Below are 21,078 nucleotides of genomic sequence, written 5' to 3'. Positions count from 1 at the left end.
GTGAGATATAAACTCATAATTGCATGTTATAATGTCAGAATTGTGAGATATAAAGTCGCAATTGCGAGTTATAAAGTCTGAACTGCGAGATATAAACTCATAATTCTGATTATTTTTCTCAGAATTGCGAGTTTATATCTCACAGTTCTGACTTTATAACATGCAATTACGAGTTTATATCTCGCAGTTTGTACATTGGAATCAACAAAAACAGTCACTGCATTAATAACAGTAGCCAAATTGCAGTAGAATAATTTATGAATGATGCATTCAGGACTAAATAAATGACTTTACAAATAGGGTTTTCTGTTCATGACATAAATGGAGACTAGCACACTTACAGAAGGCAGAACGGACGGCTTCAGTACAGCGAGAGTGATTTTGGTCATTTTGCCATCGTAAGTCAATCCTTCCATCTCCACGGTGTGGAATTTATCCTCCGCCTCTGTACCCAAACACACCTGAGAACACAGGTGAAGACGTGCACATGAGAGGGGAAACTGCTTTGTTAATGTGAGATTATTTCAAATAACACATCTATAATATGGATCATTTGCACAATGATGATGAATACTGACAACAGCATTCCCATTAGATCTAGTCCAAGCAGATAATTCTACAGATAGTATTACAATAATATTATAGAACTGAATGCAATGTTACAGAACAGAATGATTAAAGAAAATGGAATGTGATCAGACCAGAATAGAATGTTATTCTTCAGAATAGAATAGAATAGAATGGGCTGTCCATGACTAGAAAGAAGGATGATACTTAATACTATGAACTTTAAAGCTTTTTAACAATAGGTAAGAAAATTCAGAGTTAAATAACAATTAATAATTTTAATAACAGGTCATTAATTCATCTTCCTCACCGCCTTGAGTGACAGCTGATGTTCAGCCTCATCATCATCCAGCTCAACTTTGTACTCTTTCTTATCTGCTTTCAATGAGCAACCTACAAGAAGACGGCAAAACTTGTGTTTTATTCAATAATGTTGTAAACGTGATGAAAACTTTAGGAAAACCCTCCTCAAGGATCCCACATACTACAACGGCTCCTTTATATAAGGTGTAGACACGAGATCATAGCAAACAAAGGGTCCTTAATATATTTAAAACCAAGGGTCTTGTCCTTAATATATTTAAAATAATAATGAAAATAACATTTACGTTTATATTAACAAAAGGCTATAAACAAAGGCATGAGGCTAGCTGCATTAGCCACAACTCGTTTATTACACTGCAATACTGCAGCAGACGCATGTATATAATATATTGCATGATAGTATATTTTTCATCATCGCACATATATGATTATGCAACATGAGATTTTATTTCAGCTCACCAAACAAATACATCTGAGGTCGGCTGAGATCTTTAATGTTATCCTCCATTTTTGCGCCACAGAAGGTCCTGTTAATCGTAGTTCCGGCGTGTGGATTGACAATTGAACGGACGAATGAGAGTGTTACAGTGGGCGGGCTTTTAGATGTATCATCCAATCGCATGCACCCTTGGTGCTTAAGTAAACTGCCCGTTTTCTTTTTCTTGCTTTGAATACCTCATTTATCCGCCAGATGACGCCCTATAATAAAATATTCGGTATATTTGCCTCTGCTCAGACATCCATCCGTTCTCCAAACTGCTTGTCGGCTCAACCGTTTTTTCCCTAAATTAAACTTTGTTTTTTATAATGAGATAAATTTTGTATTATGATTATATTTATGATTCAATGGAATCCATTCCAGATAATAAAATTAATGGCACATTATTATTATTATTATTATTATTATTATTATTATTATCATTATTATTATTATTATTATTATTAATCGTTGTTGTTGTTAAAGTAACAATGATTGTCTTCCCAATCAAAATTGCTGTGTTGCTGAAACAATTCAAATAATTTCCATGGGTAATATCAAGTGCCATTGGGTTTCTCGTTGAATATCCTTTTTAAGTGGGTAAAATGCAATGAGATTACCATTGCATGTTGAATAAAGGTGCTGTAGGTGATTTTTCATACATAAAAAGGCTAAACTACCTGACAGATAAACCAGCTAGCACTCCAATATTGAGAAATTAGGCCTGTTTCTGTGAAAAAAACAAGAATCGATAAACAGAAATGGCCTGCTTTTTTAGCCAGTCAGAAACGCCTGTCAATTTTGCGCGCCGGGTTTGGTGAAGTCGGGTTGGCTGACAGGTCTTGAGGGGGCGGGGTGTTGGAAAGAGGGCGTTACTTTGGTTGAGATTTACAAAGTGGCAAGTGTTAGTAAAACGGTTACAATCGCTCACAATACCTTTGTAGTTCACTGAATAAATTAGGACTGAAGGAATGTCTTAACAACTGATAAAGTACTGCATTTAGGTAGTGATGGGAGAAACTTCGGTGTCAAAATTCTTGGAACGCACCACGCTGAAGCCATTTGCTAGTTAAAAAGAAAATGCAACAAAAGCAGCAAATATTTGTTCAGTGACATGTTCTGCAAAATAATGGCTAGCCTAGTAAATATCATCAAAAATAAACTGTCTATGTACTATGCTATGCAGTAATTTATTACTTTATAGCACTTATTATGTAACTCTTTAACTATTAGAATTTTAAATTAGACCATTTTTAATGAACATAAATTATAAAACTGATTAGAGATCAGTTATTATATTAGCCGTAAGTTCTAATAAATTGTAGTAATTTTTTTTAATTTGTAGCATTTATTTTGTCTGCCAACCATCTTGTAAACACTTTAACAAATGGAATTTTAAGACAGTTAAAGGAAATTCTACTCTATGAACACAAATTATAAAACTGATTTAAAATAAGTTACAACTATATAACAATTTTGGTTTCGAAACGATGGTGTAACGCTCAAATTATACGTCACTTAGTAAGTTTTAATACACGCTCCAAAGAATTGATTCAAAAGATCAAAAGATTCGTAAAGTGTTTGAAGCTTCGTTTCGAACGCGCATGGCTGCACGAGGCCGTAGTTCACTAGGCAATGTCGCTCTTCGACTATTTATTAAACTCTTCAGAGGATTTACTTGATTTGCCATTCACAAGAACAAAGTTTTCTTTTTTGCTTTGTTAGAGGTGACAGCCATAAAAAAGGACGAAGATAATCGCTTCCACCCTTCATGCAGGCGCTTGGCGAAAAGGGCCATCTTGAAAGAAAACAGTTCAAAACAGGCAGCACTTTAACGTGAGTGACCCGTATACACACAAAGACATGCCGGTCTGATGACACACCCCAAAACACATGCATGCCTGTCGGATCTCAGAGCTCTCTGTAGTCTCTGGGCCCTGTCAACACTTTGCTTAACATTCACATAAACAATTCTTTCTCAAATCCCCAAAAGGAGAGTGCAAATTTATAATCATGTTTATGGGGAATTTATCAACTTTTATTTCAGTGTATCTTTTGATATAAAATTGCATGGTGGATGTTCATTAATAAAAGCTTGCATGATATGGATCATATGTTTGTAATGATACAGGGAAATGTCATTTCAACCAGTGGATTTAATGAAGCTGTTGACCAAAATGTGTTTTTTAATGATCAGTGCTGATATCTAGTAAGCATATATATATATATATATATATATATACACCTATATATACTAAAAATATTATATGTCAGGCTTTAAAGGGTTAAAGGGTCCTGTCTTTTGTACTTTATTATAATAATGAGAAATTCAGTTCTTAGATATTTTCCCAACTTCTCACTTTCACGGAAATATTTTTCCAGACCTGTATCGCTCTCTGGAAGAGAACCAGCTATCTGATTTTCACAGACGCAGATGAGCAGATCAGCGATTTAGATGTGTCAGTAAAGCCACATGTATATCAGTTGTTTTTGTGTGTTGCTTTCCTTTGGCGATGCTTTTGACGACACGACATTTGGCAGAGATTGTTCCACGGATGCTGTGGAAAAGCCTTTTTATGCTACATTAAATTGTATAGTGAGTGTCCCGTGGTACTCCATTCTTTGCTTGATAAAAAGAAATGTTGGCTTTTATTGAATTCTTTTGTGGGACTAGACATATAGACATCACTTCATCTATATAAGATAAAAATAAAGCATGTCAATACAGTCTATTTTCAGCACACCATTTCAATGAAGGACAGGAGTTTGAAAAAAAAAGATACAGTTACAAAATGGCCAAATACTGGCTGATATGTCAGTCTTCTACTAATTATTATTTGCATTAGCTGTCAAATGGAGCTGTCGAAGATGACATGAGTATGAAGTATTGTATGGATGGTGCATTGTCTTCTGGTATGTTCAGCCTAAAGCCCTTTGTTAGAGTTGTTTGTATCTTTAAAGGAATAGTTCACCCAAAAATGAAAATTTTGTCATTACTTACTCACCCTCATGTTGTTCTAAACCTGTATGAGTTTCTTTCTTCTGTTGAACACAAAAGAAGATATTTTGAAGAATGTTGGTATTCAAACAGTTGACGGTAACCATTGACTTCCATAGTAGGAAAAAAAATATTATGGTTACAAACATTCTTCAAAATATCTTCTAACTCATACAGGTTTAGAACAACATGAGGGTGAGTAAATGATGACAATAAATGGGTGACCTATCCCTTTAAGGACTGTGTTTATCCTTCTGTATGTGTTTGGAAAATGCACTGTTGGATCTTTGAACCATTGGACATCAATGTAATCTGAAAACGTAGACGTATTATGAAGAAGTGGAGGGCATATAGGTCATATTGGTTTGTAGTGTCTGTGAGATAAACAGGAGCCTGTCTAGGAACATTGAGTGAGATAGGAAGTGTGATACTTTAACCTCTCGCTTCTCGCTCATCTTGTGTGGCAACATTTTATTGGATAAGGTGAGGGCCCTCAGGTAGATAGGGCAAAAAAACATAAAGGCACATCACGAGGAGGAAGAGAAACTCAGAGCACCTGTGGCCAAACACAATAGAGATTTTTCGAAAACAGAGGCAGAAAGGAATTTCAGCAAAATGAGCCAAGTCACGTCGCAGTGGCAGAATAGACAGGAAGATGAAAGCGCCTGCAAGACTGACAGAGGAAATGAGGGTAGAAGAGGCGTCACCGTGGCAACCGACTCACACTGACAGGATCTTAACCATGCGAGATGGCATCAAACTTGGCTAAACAAACTAGGAGTGTGATGGCTAAAACAGACGTTGTCATTCTGCTTAGGGTATAGACTGAAAAACTGAACTACTTTATAATAGAATCAATAGATTGCTTAATATACTATACTTTACTTGAATTTTAATGAAATCTAGGGGTAGTTTTTAAATATATACCAATCAAACGTTTGGGGTTGGTAAGTTATTCTTAAATGATTTTGAAAGATGTCTTTCATGCTCGCCAAGGCTAGTAAAAACAGTAATACTGATTGTATTGTGAATATTATTACAATTTAAAATAACTGTTTTCTATTATAATATATTTTAAAATGTAACTTCAGCATCATTACTCCAGTCTTCAGTGTCACATGATCCTTAAGAAATCATTCTAATATGCTGATTTGCTGCTCAAAAAGCATTTCTTATTATTATCAATGTTGAAAACAGCTGTGCTGCATAATATTTAAAAAAAAAAAAAAAAAGAAGAAGAATAAAAATGTAAACGTGCACCTTGAATGTAATGCAAGTCACTTGCATAAATGTAATGTAAATTTAGAATTTTTTTTTTCAGGATTCTTTGATGAAGAGAAAGTTCAAAAGAACAGCATTTATTTGAAAAATTTTATGTAAAAAATGCCTTTACTGACACTTTTGATCAATTTAATGCGTCTTTTCTGAATAAAAGTATTCATTTAAAAAAATCGGTAACGCTTTACAGTAAGGTCTCTTTTGTTAACATTAACATGTATTAACTAACATGAACTAACAACGAGCAATACATTTGTTACAGTATTTATTAATCTTTGTTAATGTTAGTTAAAAAAAAAAAATAGTTGTTCATTGTTTGTTAGTTCACAATGCATTAACTAATGTTAACAAATACAACTTTTGATTTTAATAATGTATTAGTAAATATTGAAATTAAACGGTTAGTTCACCCAAAAATGAAATTATCCCATGATTTACTCACCCTCAAGCCATCCTAGGTGTATATGACTATCTTCTTTCAGCCGAACACAATCAGAGTTATATTAGAAATATCCTGGCTCTTCCAAACTTTATAATGGGAGTGAATGGTACCCGAGATTTTGAAGCCCAAAAAATCACATCCATCCATCATAAACATAATCCATACAACTCCAGGGGGTTACTAAAGGCCTTCTGAAGTAAAGCGATGCGTTTTTGTAAGAAAAATATCCCTATTTAAAATTTTATAAACTATAATCACTGGCTTCCGGTAACGGCTGTACACAAGTCGAGTTCTGGCGGAAGAGTGACCTCTGACCTGACGCATGATGTAGGATGTGAGAGTAGACACCTCTCACGGTTTAAACAAATAGGGCTGAGCAACAAACTCAAGCTCCTCTTCTCTTATATCGGAATACACCGAAATACTCATTTCTTTTTAAAAGTTCTCATTTTAGACTTCTAATTCGTGACCAGTGTTTTGATTTGTTCTATCCTCTGCTCTTCCACGTTCATCAATACGTCATGCGTCGGGTCAGAGGTCACTCTTCCACTGGAACTCGACTCACGTACGGCAGTGATAATAAAGTTTTAAATATGGATATTTTCTTACAAAAACCCATCACTTTGCTTCAGAAAGCCTTTATTAACCCTCTGGAGCTGTATGGATTACTTTTATGATGGATGGATTTGCTTTTTTGAGCTTCAAAATCTCGGGTACCATTCACTCTTATTATAATGCTTGGAAGAGCCAGGATATTTTTTAATATAACTCCGATTGTGTTTGGCTGAAGGAAGAAAGTCATATACACCTAGGATGGTTTGAGGGTGAGTTAATTATGGGATAATTTTCATTTTTGGGTGAACTAACCTTTTAACATTAACTAAAATTAATAAATGCTGTAGAAGTACTGTTCATTCTTAGTTCATGTTAACTAAAGTAGTTAACTAATGAAACCTTATTGTAAAGTGTTACCAAAAAATCTTACTGACCCCAAACTTATACTTGTATTAGTGTGTGTGTGTGTGTGTGTGTGTGTGTGTGTTCTTTATTTGAATATCTTCTGTAATTTCAGAATCAATTTCCAAGGTTTTAATGTTTAATTTACCTGCCCTAGAACTAAATTGGATCATGATTATGTGTAATGAATTTTAAAATGAGCTAATCACACAAATCCAACAGTATTATTGTTCCTGTTGAAAGATGCATATTGTGTTCCCGGTCTATGGTTGGTGCAACTGCTGGTTCTTTTTTGAAAGCCACAGGCTGTGGAGAGCCATAATCAGTTTACAGCTTTAGCATTTCCTGGGAGATGCAGTCATGTGTAGAACAGAATGTAAAGGCTCATTTGCTGCGAATAAAACTGCTATGAATTCACATCCCCTCCCTGTGTTACGTGGGATCACTCCTCTTTGGGAGCCAATGAGGAAACTCCTGTTTTGACTGTTGTTTTGGCTCACAGAGATCCCATCAGTTGTTTACGCCCTTACGGTGTCTAGGTGGACAAGGGTGATGAATGCTTTCAAAATACGTGTCAAGAACTTTGTTTTTTGTATACAACTGCAATCACAGGTTCTCACCATAAGGTTTTTACAATGATTTGGACTAAAAATAGGTAGTAAAATTTAAAAGAGATGCGTGTAATTTTTTATAAATGTTAAAATAAGCCATTTGTATGTTGGTTTCCAAAAAAAAATTATAAAATTATAAAAACTCGGTAACATTGCAACCAATCACATGCAGCTGTTCGGTCATTATTTCTGGAATCGTCTATTCTGTAGTTGTGCAAAAATGACACATCACCTTGGAGATTATTCTAAAGTAATTTCACAGCGGAGGAAAAAGAATAGTCTTAGAAGTCACAATTCTTTTTAATATAAAACACCTTTAAACGTCACGTCATGAAGAATCCAGAGAGAGCGCCTCCATAATTGCTTCCAAAGTGCGTTTTAGGAAGGACTCCGGCTTGACAGAACTAACAGTTTTTAGTCCATCTCTTCATACAGGAAATGTAGAGAACATGCAGCACAAACACATCTTACAAAGTCCAAAGGAAAAAAAAACAAAACACAAATAAAAAGAACAAGAATGAACGAGTCTGGGGTTGAGTCAGTCTCCTTGATGCCAAATGGCACGTAGACAGCCGTCTTGATGGATGAAATTCATCAGACAGCTTTGCGGTTTTGGGTTGGAAAGGACATAGCCCGTCCCTCTCTTAGATGGGTAGCTGAAGAAAGAGGAACGAGAATGTAGCGTAAGGGTCGAGATTCAAATGACCAGTCAGATTCAGGTGGGAATGAAAATGTAAACTGGGTGTGCTTGTGTTTGCTTTGATTCCACTTTAACTGGGAATACATTAGGGTTTTTGCTTCACGCCAAGACTTAAATAAGCACGTTTCTGAAAAATGCTGATAAACAAATACACAAAAATACAGTTTAATCTGAAATTACTCTAATTACTCAAAGCTGATCCTGTCAAAAATCATTGAAATTGAATTCCCATGTATGATTGGAAAAGACGTTTTTACAAAGCAAGAATGGCGTCGAATACAGATGCTCGTGAGTCCGAGTGAGAATATCAAAGATCCACCCAAATTAAGGTCTAATTGGCGTCCTATAATGTACTATAAAATCCTTTCTCAATTAACTAGCACACTCATCATCAGAGTTGTAGGTCAGACCACAGATGCGACTGAGGTGACGGACGTCACCTTGTTGTCTTCCGCCCAAGGCTGTAAGTTCTGCAGGGCGTAAAGCGAGGAGTTGTGTAGGCAGAGAGGGTCTTGTTGGAGCGGTTGACTCAGGGTCTTCTGAAAGGCCTCCTGTTGTAGCTGCAGCATCAGACGGTTGGCTTGCTGTCGCTCAGCCTCTCTCTCCTCAGCGGTCTGCCTCCTGTCATCAGAGACGCATGATTGAAGTCAACATGATGTGCAGTGACAGAGACCCTTTTCAAATACAAAAAGCGGATTATGTCAACTAACATGTTTATCTAGTGCAGGTCCTAGGCTGGTTTTAATTACCTTCAGAGATCTGAGCTCTCCGCATACACAAAAGAGATGTCATGCCTTTGTGAAAAATAACAATGTGTGCGTTATGACTAAAGTCATTTTGAATGAAACATGTGAATGTTAATGCTTCTGTACGTTTAATAATGCTTTGAATGTACGCATGAGGAGCCTGTTGGGGCTGTCGGCATAACAGATGTGAATATTATTATATAACAGTACATGACAAAACAATGAATAAATCCTATTTTATTGGTCCGGATTGGTATATACTTTGATAGATTGAATATGATTCATCTTTCTACCAGCTGAATTAATTTTAAAGGGATAGTTCACCCAAAAATGTAAATTATATCATTTAAATCAACCACATGTCATTCCACAGTACTTTTATCATGATTTTTATTGTATGGACAAACAACTGTATGAATAAATTAAGTCATACAGGTTTGGAACAACATTAGGGTGAATAAATGATGAAAAAATGCATCATTTGTGGGAGAATTCTCTGAAAATGTATTTAATTTGAATGTATAAAAGGATTTTTTCCTTTATATATAGAACCCTTGATTCAATTTTAAAGAACCCAAAATAGTTCTGAAGAAATGTCTTAAATTATTGCATAATACTTTCATGTTTAACAGGTTCTTTCATTTTTTTTTCTTGTGATAAAGTATGTTTACAAGCTTCTTAATTCATCAAACTGAATTGAAATTAAAAAATGAATTAAAATAAAACAAAACTAATTAAAACTAAATCCATAAATCCTTAAAAGGTTCTATATGAAGCACCTGACAGAAGAAGTTCTTTGGAACCTTTTGTTCTCAGAGTGAGCGATACAGAAAACAAATGCTAATTAAAAATGTTTTGTCAAGTGAATTAATTGATTTTATTAAAAGTCAAAAATATTATTTAATATCTCACATGGTTGCACCAACAAAAGTATTTTTAAGGATAAAAATAGCTCCTTACAGTAACAAAACTACAACATATTTTTTGAAACATGTATTAGGAAATGCATATATATATTTTAGACAATTGCCATTTATTTATAATGCCGTATTTGAATATTTTATCACATTTAAGATGATAAATGGTTCATGTGTGATCACTTACAGCATGGAAAATGCAAACAAAAATGGCTAAAAACAAATGAGTGCTGCATTTCACGTCAGGTTTTCCAGTTTTATCGTGATGTATAATATTCGACTGTAGTCTGGAGACACTTTGAGAATGAAGGATGTATTTGTGTGTCGATCGTACGGGTAACAAGCCTGTGATCAAATGAGCCAAGTGCAATCACATTACAGTGATGCATTTAGCTGCGTGTGACGTGTGGCTAATGGACGCGGGGCGGCAGGTACGGAGCAACGATTTAGACCCACATGGTGGACAGATTTTGTCATGGAAGATGAAGATTTTCATGGAGGCCTTCATTTTGAGAGCAATTGTTTTCAGTGTATTCAGGTTTGGTTGGTATAAGATTTACCAGAATTTCAATCCTAAGAGGCGAAGCACTGCAAGTTCAACAGTCCGGAGAAGTGCCCGCGCTAATGAACGTTTCCCAGCAGCTTTCAGCAGATACAGATAATTGTTGAATTAAGTTGAGCTCCATAAATATTGATGAGTAGGCATACTAAAACAACCATAATAAATTTTTATTTGTTAAAGGCCATGACTCAGCTTCATCATAAATAAATCACGTTCAGCCAGCTCTTGTCTGCCTATTGCAGCCTGTTGGTAAAACCAAAGGTAAGTAAGCCTGCTCTTAATTAGATTGGGCACTTATTTGCTCCAAAAGAGCCAACAGCAAAAGCTTGAGTAGATTATGGGGAAAGGATGGACATGCGCTCAATTATTCAGAAGAATAGCTTCTGTACTGCATGGACAGCAAGTTTCCACAGAGCCTTTTAAGAGCTTCAACGTTTCTGCTTGGTCAAGGCAATTGGTGTCCAATATAAAATAAATAAACAAATAAAAATGCAATCCTCTGCAAATTCACAGTAGTATTATTTTCCACTAGGCCTTCACTTAAGATCATTTCTCATAGCTGATATTGGAAATATATATCTAATCATGTATTGCCAACAAAATATAAATTATTTGAAACCTTTTGATTCAGATTAGTTCTGTCAAGTGATTAATCACGATTATTCGCATCCAAAATAGTTTGTGTTTACATAATATATGTGTGTGTACTGTGTATATTTATTATGTATCTATAAATACAAACACATGCATGTAAATATTTCACACAAAAAAAACAATATATATATATATATATATATATATATATATATACATGTAAATATTTCTTAAATATATACATGTGTGTGTGTGTATTTATATATATATATATATATATATATATATATATATACATAATAAATACACATATATTATGTAAACAAACTATTTTGGATGCAATTAATGGTTTGATAGCACTAATTCAGATATATAATTAATTTCAGAAAAGTCAACAGGATTTTAGTTATGTTACTAACCACAAATACATAAAGACAATCAAAGGTAGCACAATAAAAGCAGAAAAAAATAAGCTTTTTTTTTTTTTTTTTTTCAAAAGAATAAATTAAGAACAATATGGGTGAGTTCTAACATTTCTAATAGAAGGACGTTTTAAAATGTGTGCATAAATTCGTGGTAATCACATTTAGTTCAAAATGGGATCCGCAGAAAGTCCCCACAGAAAGTTGTTGGTTGTGCTCATGTCTAATTGGTGAAACTGCTGGTGTTACATCAAGGGTATATGTACTATTCTTAAATAGGCTCTGTGTTATTGTCGCTTCTTTCTTTTATTAAACATTTTTGACTGATAGGGATTGGACAGGCGGGCATGTTTAAAAATAAGGCATTTTGAAGTATATATTTCCACTCACCTCCATTTTGTTCTTCTGTTCTGAAACCAGGTTTTGACCTGAGCGTCTGTCATCTTCAGGGCCTTGGCGAGCGTGGCGCGCTCCGCAGACGCCAGATACTTCTGCCGGTGAAAGCGCTTCTCCAGTTCACAGATCTGCACTCGGCTGAACGACGTGCGCGGCTTTTTCCTTTTCGGCGGAGTTCGGTTCTGGTACGGATGACCGATCCGTCGTGTCACGGAGAACGGTGAAAGAGCTGCTGAAAGAAAATCAGGAATTGGGCGTGAGTATATGTGAAAAATATTTGCATTCGATAACACTTTCAGTAGGCCTAATAATAACATTCTCCGGAGCCATTAAATAATGCTTAATGTAGAATGACATAGGCTAATTGTGAATGGCTTGAAATTTTGATGAGAATAATTTTATCCCATAGCTAAGGTTATTGTGAAGTGTTTCCCTTTTTTTTTTTTTTTGTCATAACACTGTAAGTAAATGCGTGGTCAGTAAAGTAGGGCAGAATCAAACACTGGGTCATTCATTACTGGTGTGATGGTCTTGATCACACTGAGCCTAGATATTATATTCTGAAATATGTATTTAATTAATCAAATAATAGGCTATAATGGCGCGATCTTTAGACGTTCTTAACGACGTTTTAAACCAAACGCAAACGTTCTATGTGATTTATATTTGTGATTCGTTTTCCTGATCGGAACTGAGCGTTCGATTGGCGTACCGTTGCTATGGTAACCTCCGAACGCGACAGTTTTTAACTTCAGCACATGGACACAATGTAATTCAGGTTTATCCAGCAGCAGCAGGGAACTCGGGTTCATTTCTCACTCAACCCTTCTGTAGGCTGTTGGTTATGCATTATTCATGGTTTCACAACAGAGGTCTTGATTTTTGCATTCAGCATTCTTTGTATGTATTCATTTGATTTTCTTTTCACCTTTCCCCTCCTTCCTGTATTTTTGCCACTAATGTTTGTAGTGGAAGCAGCTTTGAATAAGTGATGTGACCTTTTATAAATAAATAAATAAAAAGTATATAAGGCTTATATCAACTGTTTGGTAAGACTATATATCAGAAACATTTTGGAGTCCTTAAGTGGACCTTAAACGATTCCCAGACACGGTGAGACCTTTCCAACATATTGGAAGTCTAACCTATAATGTTTGGTAATCCAGAAAAGTGTTTGCTGTCCAGATGTGTACGTGTACCTGAATGAAACTGCATAAATAAATCACAGGTCACAATGCTGTCCAGTGTGCACAATGACATTAATTTACACATTTCAAACAGCAAATGAATAATGACACTCCCTCTCTTATGCTACATTAGCAGTGTGTGTGGAAAACTGTCCTCATGATTTGGTGAATACAAACAAGGATGTAACCACATATTCAGAAATAAGTAGACCAAATGTCATAAGAATCAACCATTGGAAAAGCCCATATTATCAACCACTAATATGAACTGTCCCTAACATGTCTATATATGGAGGTTACACTGCTGAATATAAATGTATATAAATGTCCATATTGTTAATATAATATAATAATATATAATATTGGTAACACTTATAAAGCTCATTAGATACACATTAGTTAATGTATTAACTAACATGAACTAACCATGAGCAATACATTTGTTACTGTATTTACTAATCTTCGTTATCGTTAGTTAATGAAAATACAGTTGTTCATTGTTCATGTTAGTTCACAGAGCATTAACTAATGTTAACAAGATTTTAATAATGTATTAGTAGATGTTGAAATTAACATTAACAAAGATTAATAAATGCTGTAGAAGTGCAGTTCATGTTAACTAATGATCCTTGTGTTACCATAATATTTAATGTATGTTTGTGTATGTGCTGCAAAATGAAATCAACAGTATCTGTATGTGTGGGTATACACAAAAAAATATTTTCATGATTTGTTATCACAAAATTTTTTCTTTTGTCAAATCAACTTCTGTAATTCATGTGATTCAGATAACATAATATATTGAGTTTATGTTGATTAAACCAATCGCCTTCATTGTATTAACTCATTTTTTTAATTTCAATGAATTACTTTTTTTTAAGTTAACCCAACAATTCTTTATAATATATATATATATATATATATATATATATATATATATATACACACATGTCACAACAGGTAATTCCTGGATTGGGAAAAAATCTGTTTGATTTAGTGTTACAATAGAAGTCCAATATGGAAAATCTAAAGAAAATGTTTACAATGACAATATCTATTTATTGTTGTGTATGACTTGTAATACAGAATTTTGTGAAAAGAGAATGTAAAAGAGAGAGATTAATTATTATATGCCTTAGATCATTATTTTAAATTACATAGTTCCCATATAGACGAATAATGTAAATAGTTTGGCCATCATAAAATGAAGAAAACATGACATTAAGGAATTGAACTAATGACAAATAATTGGAGAACATACAGTACTCTGCTGCATAAAAACCTGTTTTTGAGTAGACCAGAGAGTGACCTTTGACCAAGATGTTCTGTGATCCTTGTGGCTGAACTTGGGTCTTGCAGTGATTGCCTGGCCATGTGTGAAGACCGAGAGAGAATTTTCTGTTTGGCAGGTTGGAGTTCAGATAATACCATGATCTTGTAAATGTCTGTTCTTGGCGACTCAACTACATTCATTCACGTTCTCGTGTAATTGAAGATTCGCTGCTATGCTGTCGGTGGCTCTCGGAAGAACTTCTCAACAGTTCACACAGCAGTCACGCTGGGATTCCTGACGTGAGGTCAGGGTGACATTGAATCTGTTTTGTTCTTGAGATACATCTTAATTTTATCAGAGTAACTGATAATTTAAAAAAAAAAAAAACAAGGTGTCATGATTTTATTTATTTAGATATTTTATTTTGATCAGAACATTCCTAATGCCTAGATCATTAGTTTATTTGTCATATTTTATTAGACAAGCTAGTAAAAAGACTTCTGATTGGATTAAGCGCATAGACTCTTCATTCCTGTGAGTAATTGGATTTGATTGCTTTTAATTAAAGCGCTGATCTTGAGTGACAGGCGGCACGCGTCATCATCAATTAAGCACACGGGTAATGTTCGGTCTGATCCTAGACCGTTTGAAATCAAAATTCTATTATTATTATTATTATTTTATATATATTCTATTTATAAGAGGATACACTTTGTCTCCGTGGCTATGTGGGATTTTTTTTTCTTTCTGTCGATGTGATGTCACAGCTTGATCGGTGTTATTTTTTCTTTTCTACTATATGTCAGGTGTGCAGATTGCAGAACAAAACTAATAAGAAATTTCCCAGAAACACTCCTCCGCAGATACATATGTGGGTCAAATGGAAACAAAAACAATCCCCGTATTCTCTCTCGACAGCAGAGGGAATTCTAAATGATAAGTCTGTGTAATAAAATTTATGGTGAGCACATCAAAAAATCAAAGCTTGCCTTAGAGAATATGCGGCCAGTAATAAAATCAGTTATACGTGATATCACCTTCATGCGACAGCGCCTGCCTTTCCCATTGCGAATATTACCTTTGTAGAAATCTAATAAATATACATGTAATGGATTCAAAGCGCGATATTGAAATATAACATGGGCATTTGTCGCTATTTACGCGCAGTGAGGCAAAACAGAATGTGCCTTTAAATTTCCCCTCATGCTGGGAATTGAAATATCGAATAAAATAAAATAATTGTCAGGAAAAGCCATAAACCGTCCGCTCAAGAGCCTAGACACTGTCACCATGGCTACACGGCCTCGTCTCAGTTTCATAATCATTTGTATTTATGGGTGGGAAAGATCATTATTGTCATTTCAGATTGAGGGCCATCCACATGCAATTTCATTTTCCAATTTCTCCAAGGCCAGTCATATCAGATTACGACCATCACCTGCCCCATGTTGTGATGCAGCTGGACCCAATAGCCCCCACCACCAGCGTAATACAAATAAATTTACCTACTGATGAATATACTGTTATGTGAATCAGTGCAAGTGGCTGTGTTTTTTCAGAGCGCACAACACAAATACAGGCCCTAAACAGAAGTTTGAATTGGGAGATCAGATTCTGGCATTGTGTATATTTCAAAATGGTCTATGAAAGCAGTTATTTTGCTTACAGAGTTGTATATAGCCTCTATGCAAGTCGCAGTTGTCACCAACGCTGTTAACAGGAACAGAAAAGCCGTGCGTAAAGGCCGCGCGCCGCCACCATCGCCAGAGCACCTGTGTTTATTGACTTGAGAGCGACTGATCTGTTTATGCATTTCTGGATTTTTATAAACTTGCAAACTGCCAAGGAGTCAATTAACAAAAGAACATGTGGTATAGCCTTTCATCGCCTCCCAATCCGGCATGATATGTCCGGCCTGCAGTGCATATCGAGTCTCAGGCCTGTCCGTGCACCTATACTAGCCCTGACACTTGTGGTGAAATGCAGACATGCAATTCAAGCTGACGGAGAAAATAACTGGAAAAAGAGAAATCTATTCCAGACAGGCATCGTGACTTTACAGCAAGACCTGTGTGCATTATGACTAATAACCAGTTACGCTGGGAGGAAGGCACCAAATTAATTGCAATGTTTAAACTGCTGTTATAGCTTATAATGTAAATATCTTTCAGCATTCAAGGTTTTTGACGCAAATTCTGTATATATGTATATGTTTATTTATTTTTATATCATGTAATGTTTATATACTTATATACTGTACATTTAATTTCTTAAAAAAAAAAAGGGGGGCCTTGCGTTTGTATCCAGCGCAATTCAAAGGCACTGAAGAGATAAAATATAATAAACGAGTGGCCCAAAGTGACTATGAGCAAAATTGATAAGCATATTTACAAAAGAGCATTTGCAGTTGACATATCATTCTCTCATTTGAATAATTAATGAGAATAGAGCGGAATTCTGAATATTTAATGCGCAGAAATCCATATTCTTCTTCATTGTCGTCTCACTATGAGTGACGTCATTTGAAGACGCGAACTGACCGAAAGGAAAACTGAGGAGGATGTTATACAGCTGCAGACTAGACATAACCAACGATATTTTCTTATTATTATTATTATTATTATTATGATCTAGAAATTAATCAAAATATAAATTTAAAATGTATATTTGAAATAATTATATAGCCTACATAAATAAGTCTTAATAATACAAACATATGAATCTAATAATAATAATAAAGTATCATCGTTTCCTTCTCTGTAATCATACGCAGGCTAAAGGCTGTATTTTTCTTCAGACGCGCGTGCTTTTTTCGTCCCACTTGGAAATGTTATCCAAAATCGTCCTCTGTTGGATCTCTATTGGTATTATGTTTGCGTAGATTAAAACGATTTGTCAACATGCCATTACGCATCAGTACTGGCTGTGACATACTGGCAACATTTAGCTCCCTGCAACACTGTATCATGATTCATTTGTCCTAAAGGCCCAGAGAGACAGGAGCTCAAGAATACAGACGTGACTTGGTGTCATAAAACCATTCCACAAGAAATTGTGATTTTGAAAGCCACTGTGTTTTTATGAGCAACACACACACACACACACACACACAATATCTACAGGCCGAGATGATGCTGGTGTAACACCATGGGCTGTCTCAAATAAAACTGAATTATTGTGAGCGTGCTGCATGGTTTAAAAGATTGTCTAGTGTTACTCTTCAATTTTCACGTGTGGTAAAGCTATAGTGACGTGTTTAGAGGATTTCTGATATTAATTCAAGCGTAATGCAGAGATGTTAGACATCAAGTGTTTTTAGCAAGAATAGAGAAAAAAGAAACGGGTCTACAACAATCATCAGCCTAAATATAAACACTTAATAATGGCGACAAAAATAATCGGTAACACTTTATTTTAAGGTGACCTAGTTACAGGTTACTACATAGTAATAACAGTAAATTATGCATAATTACAACAAACCCTAAACCAAACACTAACCGTAACTCTATAGTAAGTGCATGTAGTTAATTAAAATTACTCAGTACTTATTAAAATGTAACTACGTCACAAAATAAAGTGTAACCAAATAATCGTCTAGATTAAAGTTAGAAGGCATTTATTTTAAATTAAAATCCATTTGGCTCTGGGGGGGAAAAAAAAAATTATAATCTTGAAAATTCTGTTAGGCTGAAATATATTTCTGCATATATATATATATATGCCTATACACACACACGCACACACATATATTATATGCAAATATATGTTATTATACCGAAACGTAAATATTGCATTTTAATGGTAAAAGATCGTAATGCATTGAAATATTTCTTTAACAAACGGCATAGAGTCAAAGAAAATAATTCAGTGGAAATGGGGACCTGAAAATGGGCTGTAAAACCGTAGCGTTTTTTGTTTGTTTGTTTTTGTTTTGTTTTGTTTTGTTTTTGTTTTAGCCTATTTTTATCCTATTCTGCTATTAACTGAACTGCCGCTGTTTTTACAAAAGCATTTTTTTATTATTATTATTAATTTATGGGTTTAATTTAGGCTATGAGAAATCATTGGAAAATTTGCAGCAATTTACGTTTAATCAGCTATTATTATTTTTTTTTTTTTTTCAGTTCATAAAAGTCAGCAACAAATGAATTGTCTGTCTTCGTTGATGTTGGTCAAAATTATAGCCTGGGAAAAACCGGGACATATAATCCAGTCTTACCGGTCAGCCGATCTTTCGCAAACCTTCTGCTGCTCTCCATCCAGGGGAACGTGAAGCTGTGGGGACTGCCCATGCTGGAGACCGTGGGCACGGTGGGCATCCCCGCCGCGATGCCCGGTGGATGGGCGGTTGTCGGCGGGTGATGTGCGGGTGGCATGGGTCTGTGGGCCGGGACGCGGATGACACCGCCTGCATTCCCTGAGTTCACGTTAACGTTCATATTCATGCTCACATTCATGTTCATGTTTACGTTGTAGGAACCTGCCAGTCCGGCCGCCATCGAACAGGCCGGATTGTACACGCTGTTGTAGCCGTTGGAATAGACGTTCGGCGCGAGCGCGTAGTCCGGCTCGCCGGTTCGGCTCGGCAGCATGCAACTACTCGGCTGATCGGAACCATTGAGAATCTGATCTATTCCAAAGCTGATGGGTTCGTGCTGCTGGTGGGTCTGGTTCACCTCTTCGATTCCCGTGTGCTCCATCGTCGCGGTTCTGTTACACACAGATGTTTAATTCCTAAAACTTACGGTTTATTCCCAGAGGTGTATAATTTATTTATTTAAAACAAAAAACAAAAAAACAAAACAACAAAAAAAAAACAAATATTCTTCCTTGAAGTGCTCAGAGCTCGTGGAATTTATATCGCTGCCATTTGATGTACAAAAACAACGAAGAACAGAAATCACATTGACTCCTTCACGATAAAATCAACGTTATCCAACACTTTCTTGCATTGCGGCTGGCTCTTTTTCAGTTCCATGATGATGCCTAAAAAAAGCGACTCGGCGGTAGAAAGGGATCCGCGCTCACTGTTAAATCCCGGAGTGATGAGTTGCCAAGTTCTAGCAAACAAACCTGACGCGTTTCTGGAGTGGTGCTGTACCTCAGAAAGGCGCACGGCCCAGACTTGAGCTCATCACTGTTATCTAAAGTGAAGTGTTAACTGTCCGATACGTGCGTATTAATTGTCGCGAGCTGAAAATGTCCTGTTCGCGCTCCTCTTGAAGTGATTTCGAGCAGGTGAGACAAACCCCTTCTGCCCAAACTCTGTCACGCGCCTCTCCATTGGCTCTCGCGCACTTCTGTAGAGACAATGCCTCGCGCCCGCACCCCTCTCTTAAAGAACCCGCTTCTGTTTTTTTTTTTTTTTTTTGTTTTTTTTTAACCAGGGCTGTTGTTTTACAGCTCACGTTTAAAAATAAAATGTTTCATGTTCCTAGAAAATAGAGCAGTGTAGTGGATTTATTAAAAAGCGTTGACGTAAGTAGTTTGGCAAAATCTTATATTATAGTTTCTTTCAAAAATAAGCAGTGAAGTGATTCTGTTTTTAAATATTATTAATATTATTTCTTGGGGGGAGGGGTGGAATTTGGTCTGCCAAATTAAAGTCCGTGTGGTGTAACCAACTTGCAGGAAGCCATTTTGTTCTCATGTGACAAGAAAAACAAATAACAGATAACTTTTGACCTTCATTAATGTGAGCCACGAAGGTCAATTTTTTATCAATATCATATTTTGACCTTTTTAAGAAAAGTCAAATTGTGCTCAAATTGAGTGACCTTAATATCATTATATTTTTGATTTAATCATTTTAGACGTTTCTACGGTGCAATTTATTTTGTGTTTTACTTGCTTACGCTACTTTTTGTATTGGATGATTAATTTTAGATATTTTTTTAGAGTCATTACATCCACATTTATATCGAATATGTTATAAAGAGGTTTCAAAAATGTGTGAAACCAACGTGAATACAACGATTACAACTTGACACTTGTAAAAAGGTGAATTGTGAAGTTAAAATACACTGAATCTATGCAGGAATTCTATTGACATAATTGGACTATAAAAGAATAATAATAATGTTAATGTTGTGAAAGATAACACATCAAAATAGCTTGTAAACCACAGGGTTGAAGCTGTTAATTATCCCATCGAATAAAGGCCAAGATGTTTAGTTCAATTGTGAAAAAAGCTCTTCAGGTTTTGTCAAGGGTACAGAAACACGCAGCTTTACACATGGCGATGCGTTTGCTTAATCAAATGAAACTGAATTTCATTGAAGTGCACTAGCCTTTGGGTGCGTAAAATGAAGGGTGAAGCCAGGGAAGCATCAGTTGCCTTCAGTGATGCAGAAGCCAGTGTGATTGGCGCAAATAATTTAACCTTTTTTCGCCTGAAGCTACAGTGGAAGATTCTCCGCTTTCAATTCAATAAAAATGAAAAATGGCGCATAATAAAACCTGAAAGCAAGGAAAACGAATTTAATATATCATCGTTTTATTACGTACTTATTTCAGCTTTCGCACGAATAAAAATATTTCTCCGCAGCACAAAGTGGCTAGAGGGAAGCATAAAAATCAATTTTCTGAATACAAAGCGGTATCAATAATAAGCGCTCTTGTGTGTG

At 35.5% G+C, this 21,078-nt stretch overlaps 2 protein-coding genes and 1 long non-coding RNA gene across 6 annotated transcripts in view; 1 reads left to right on the top strand and 2 right to left on the bottom strand.

The window, feature by feature from the left end:
• npm1b (nucleophosmin 1b) overlaps positions 1-1,499 on the bottom strand; it is a 38,904-nt gene extending 37,405 nt beyond the window's left edge. The window contains exons 1-3 of the mRNA XM_051860092.1: positions 1,351-1,499; positions 878-960; positions 342-461 (exon numbers count right to left, since the gene is read on the bottom strand). Of these exons, the coding sequence (XP_051716052.1) occupies positions 342-461; positions 878-960; positions 1,351-1,399 (252 nt within the window). The 5' untranslated portion in view covers positions 1,400-1,499. The remainder of the gene's footprint in view (positions 1-341; positions 462-877; positions 961-1,350) is intronic.
• Positions 1,500-2,957: 1,458 nt separating this feature from the next.
• Positions 2,958-21,078, top strand: part of LOC127494793 (uncharacterized) — a 77,203-nt gene continuing 59,082 nt past the window's right edge. Inside the window, exons 1-2 of the long non-coding RNA XR_007924975.1 lie at positions 2,958-3,205; positions 12,017-12,248. This is a non-coding gene — a long non-coding RNA (uncharacterized LOC127494793). The remainder of the gene's footprint in view (positions 3,206-12,016; positions 12,249-21,078) is intronic.
• tlx2 (T cell leukemia homeobox 2) lies at positions 7,331-20,097 on the bottom strand. 4 transcript variants are annotated; one of them, XR_007924974.1, is made up of 4 exons: positions 18,672-20,097; positions 11,987-12,224; positions 8,796-9,029; positions 7,337-8,311 (listed from the first exon to the last, which is right to left on the bottom strand). XR_007924974.1 is itself a non-coding variant. In XM_051860949.1 (4 exons), the coding sequence occupies exons 1-4, from the start codon at positions 19,150-19,152 to the stop codon at positions 8,300-8,302; spliced, it is 912 nt and encodes a 303-aa protein (XP_051716909.1). In that variant the 5' UTR covers positions 19,153-20,090; the 3' UTR covers positions 7,342-8,299. The 4 variants fall into 4 exon arrangements, 3 of the variants coding, with proteins under 3 accessions (XP_051716908.1, XP_051716907.1, XP_051716909.1); XM_051860949.1 differs by having other exon boundaries at positions 7,342-8,311; positions 8,796-8,976; positions 18,672-20,090; XM_051860948.1 differs by having other exon boundaries at positions 7,331-8,976; positions 11,987-12,221.

Source organism: Ctenopharyngodon idella, chromosome 14, assembly GCF_019924925.1.
Source record: "Ctenopharyngodon idella isolate HZGC_01 chromosome 14, HZGC01, whole genome shotgun sequence".
Lineage (NCBI taxonomy): Eukaryota > Metazoa > Chordata > Actinopteri > Cypriniformes > Xenocyprididae > Ctenopharyngodon > Ctenopharyngodon idella.
Note: the sequence above shows the minus strand (reverse complement) of the source record. Positions and strands in the feature narration are given on the sequence as shown.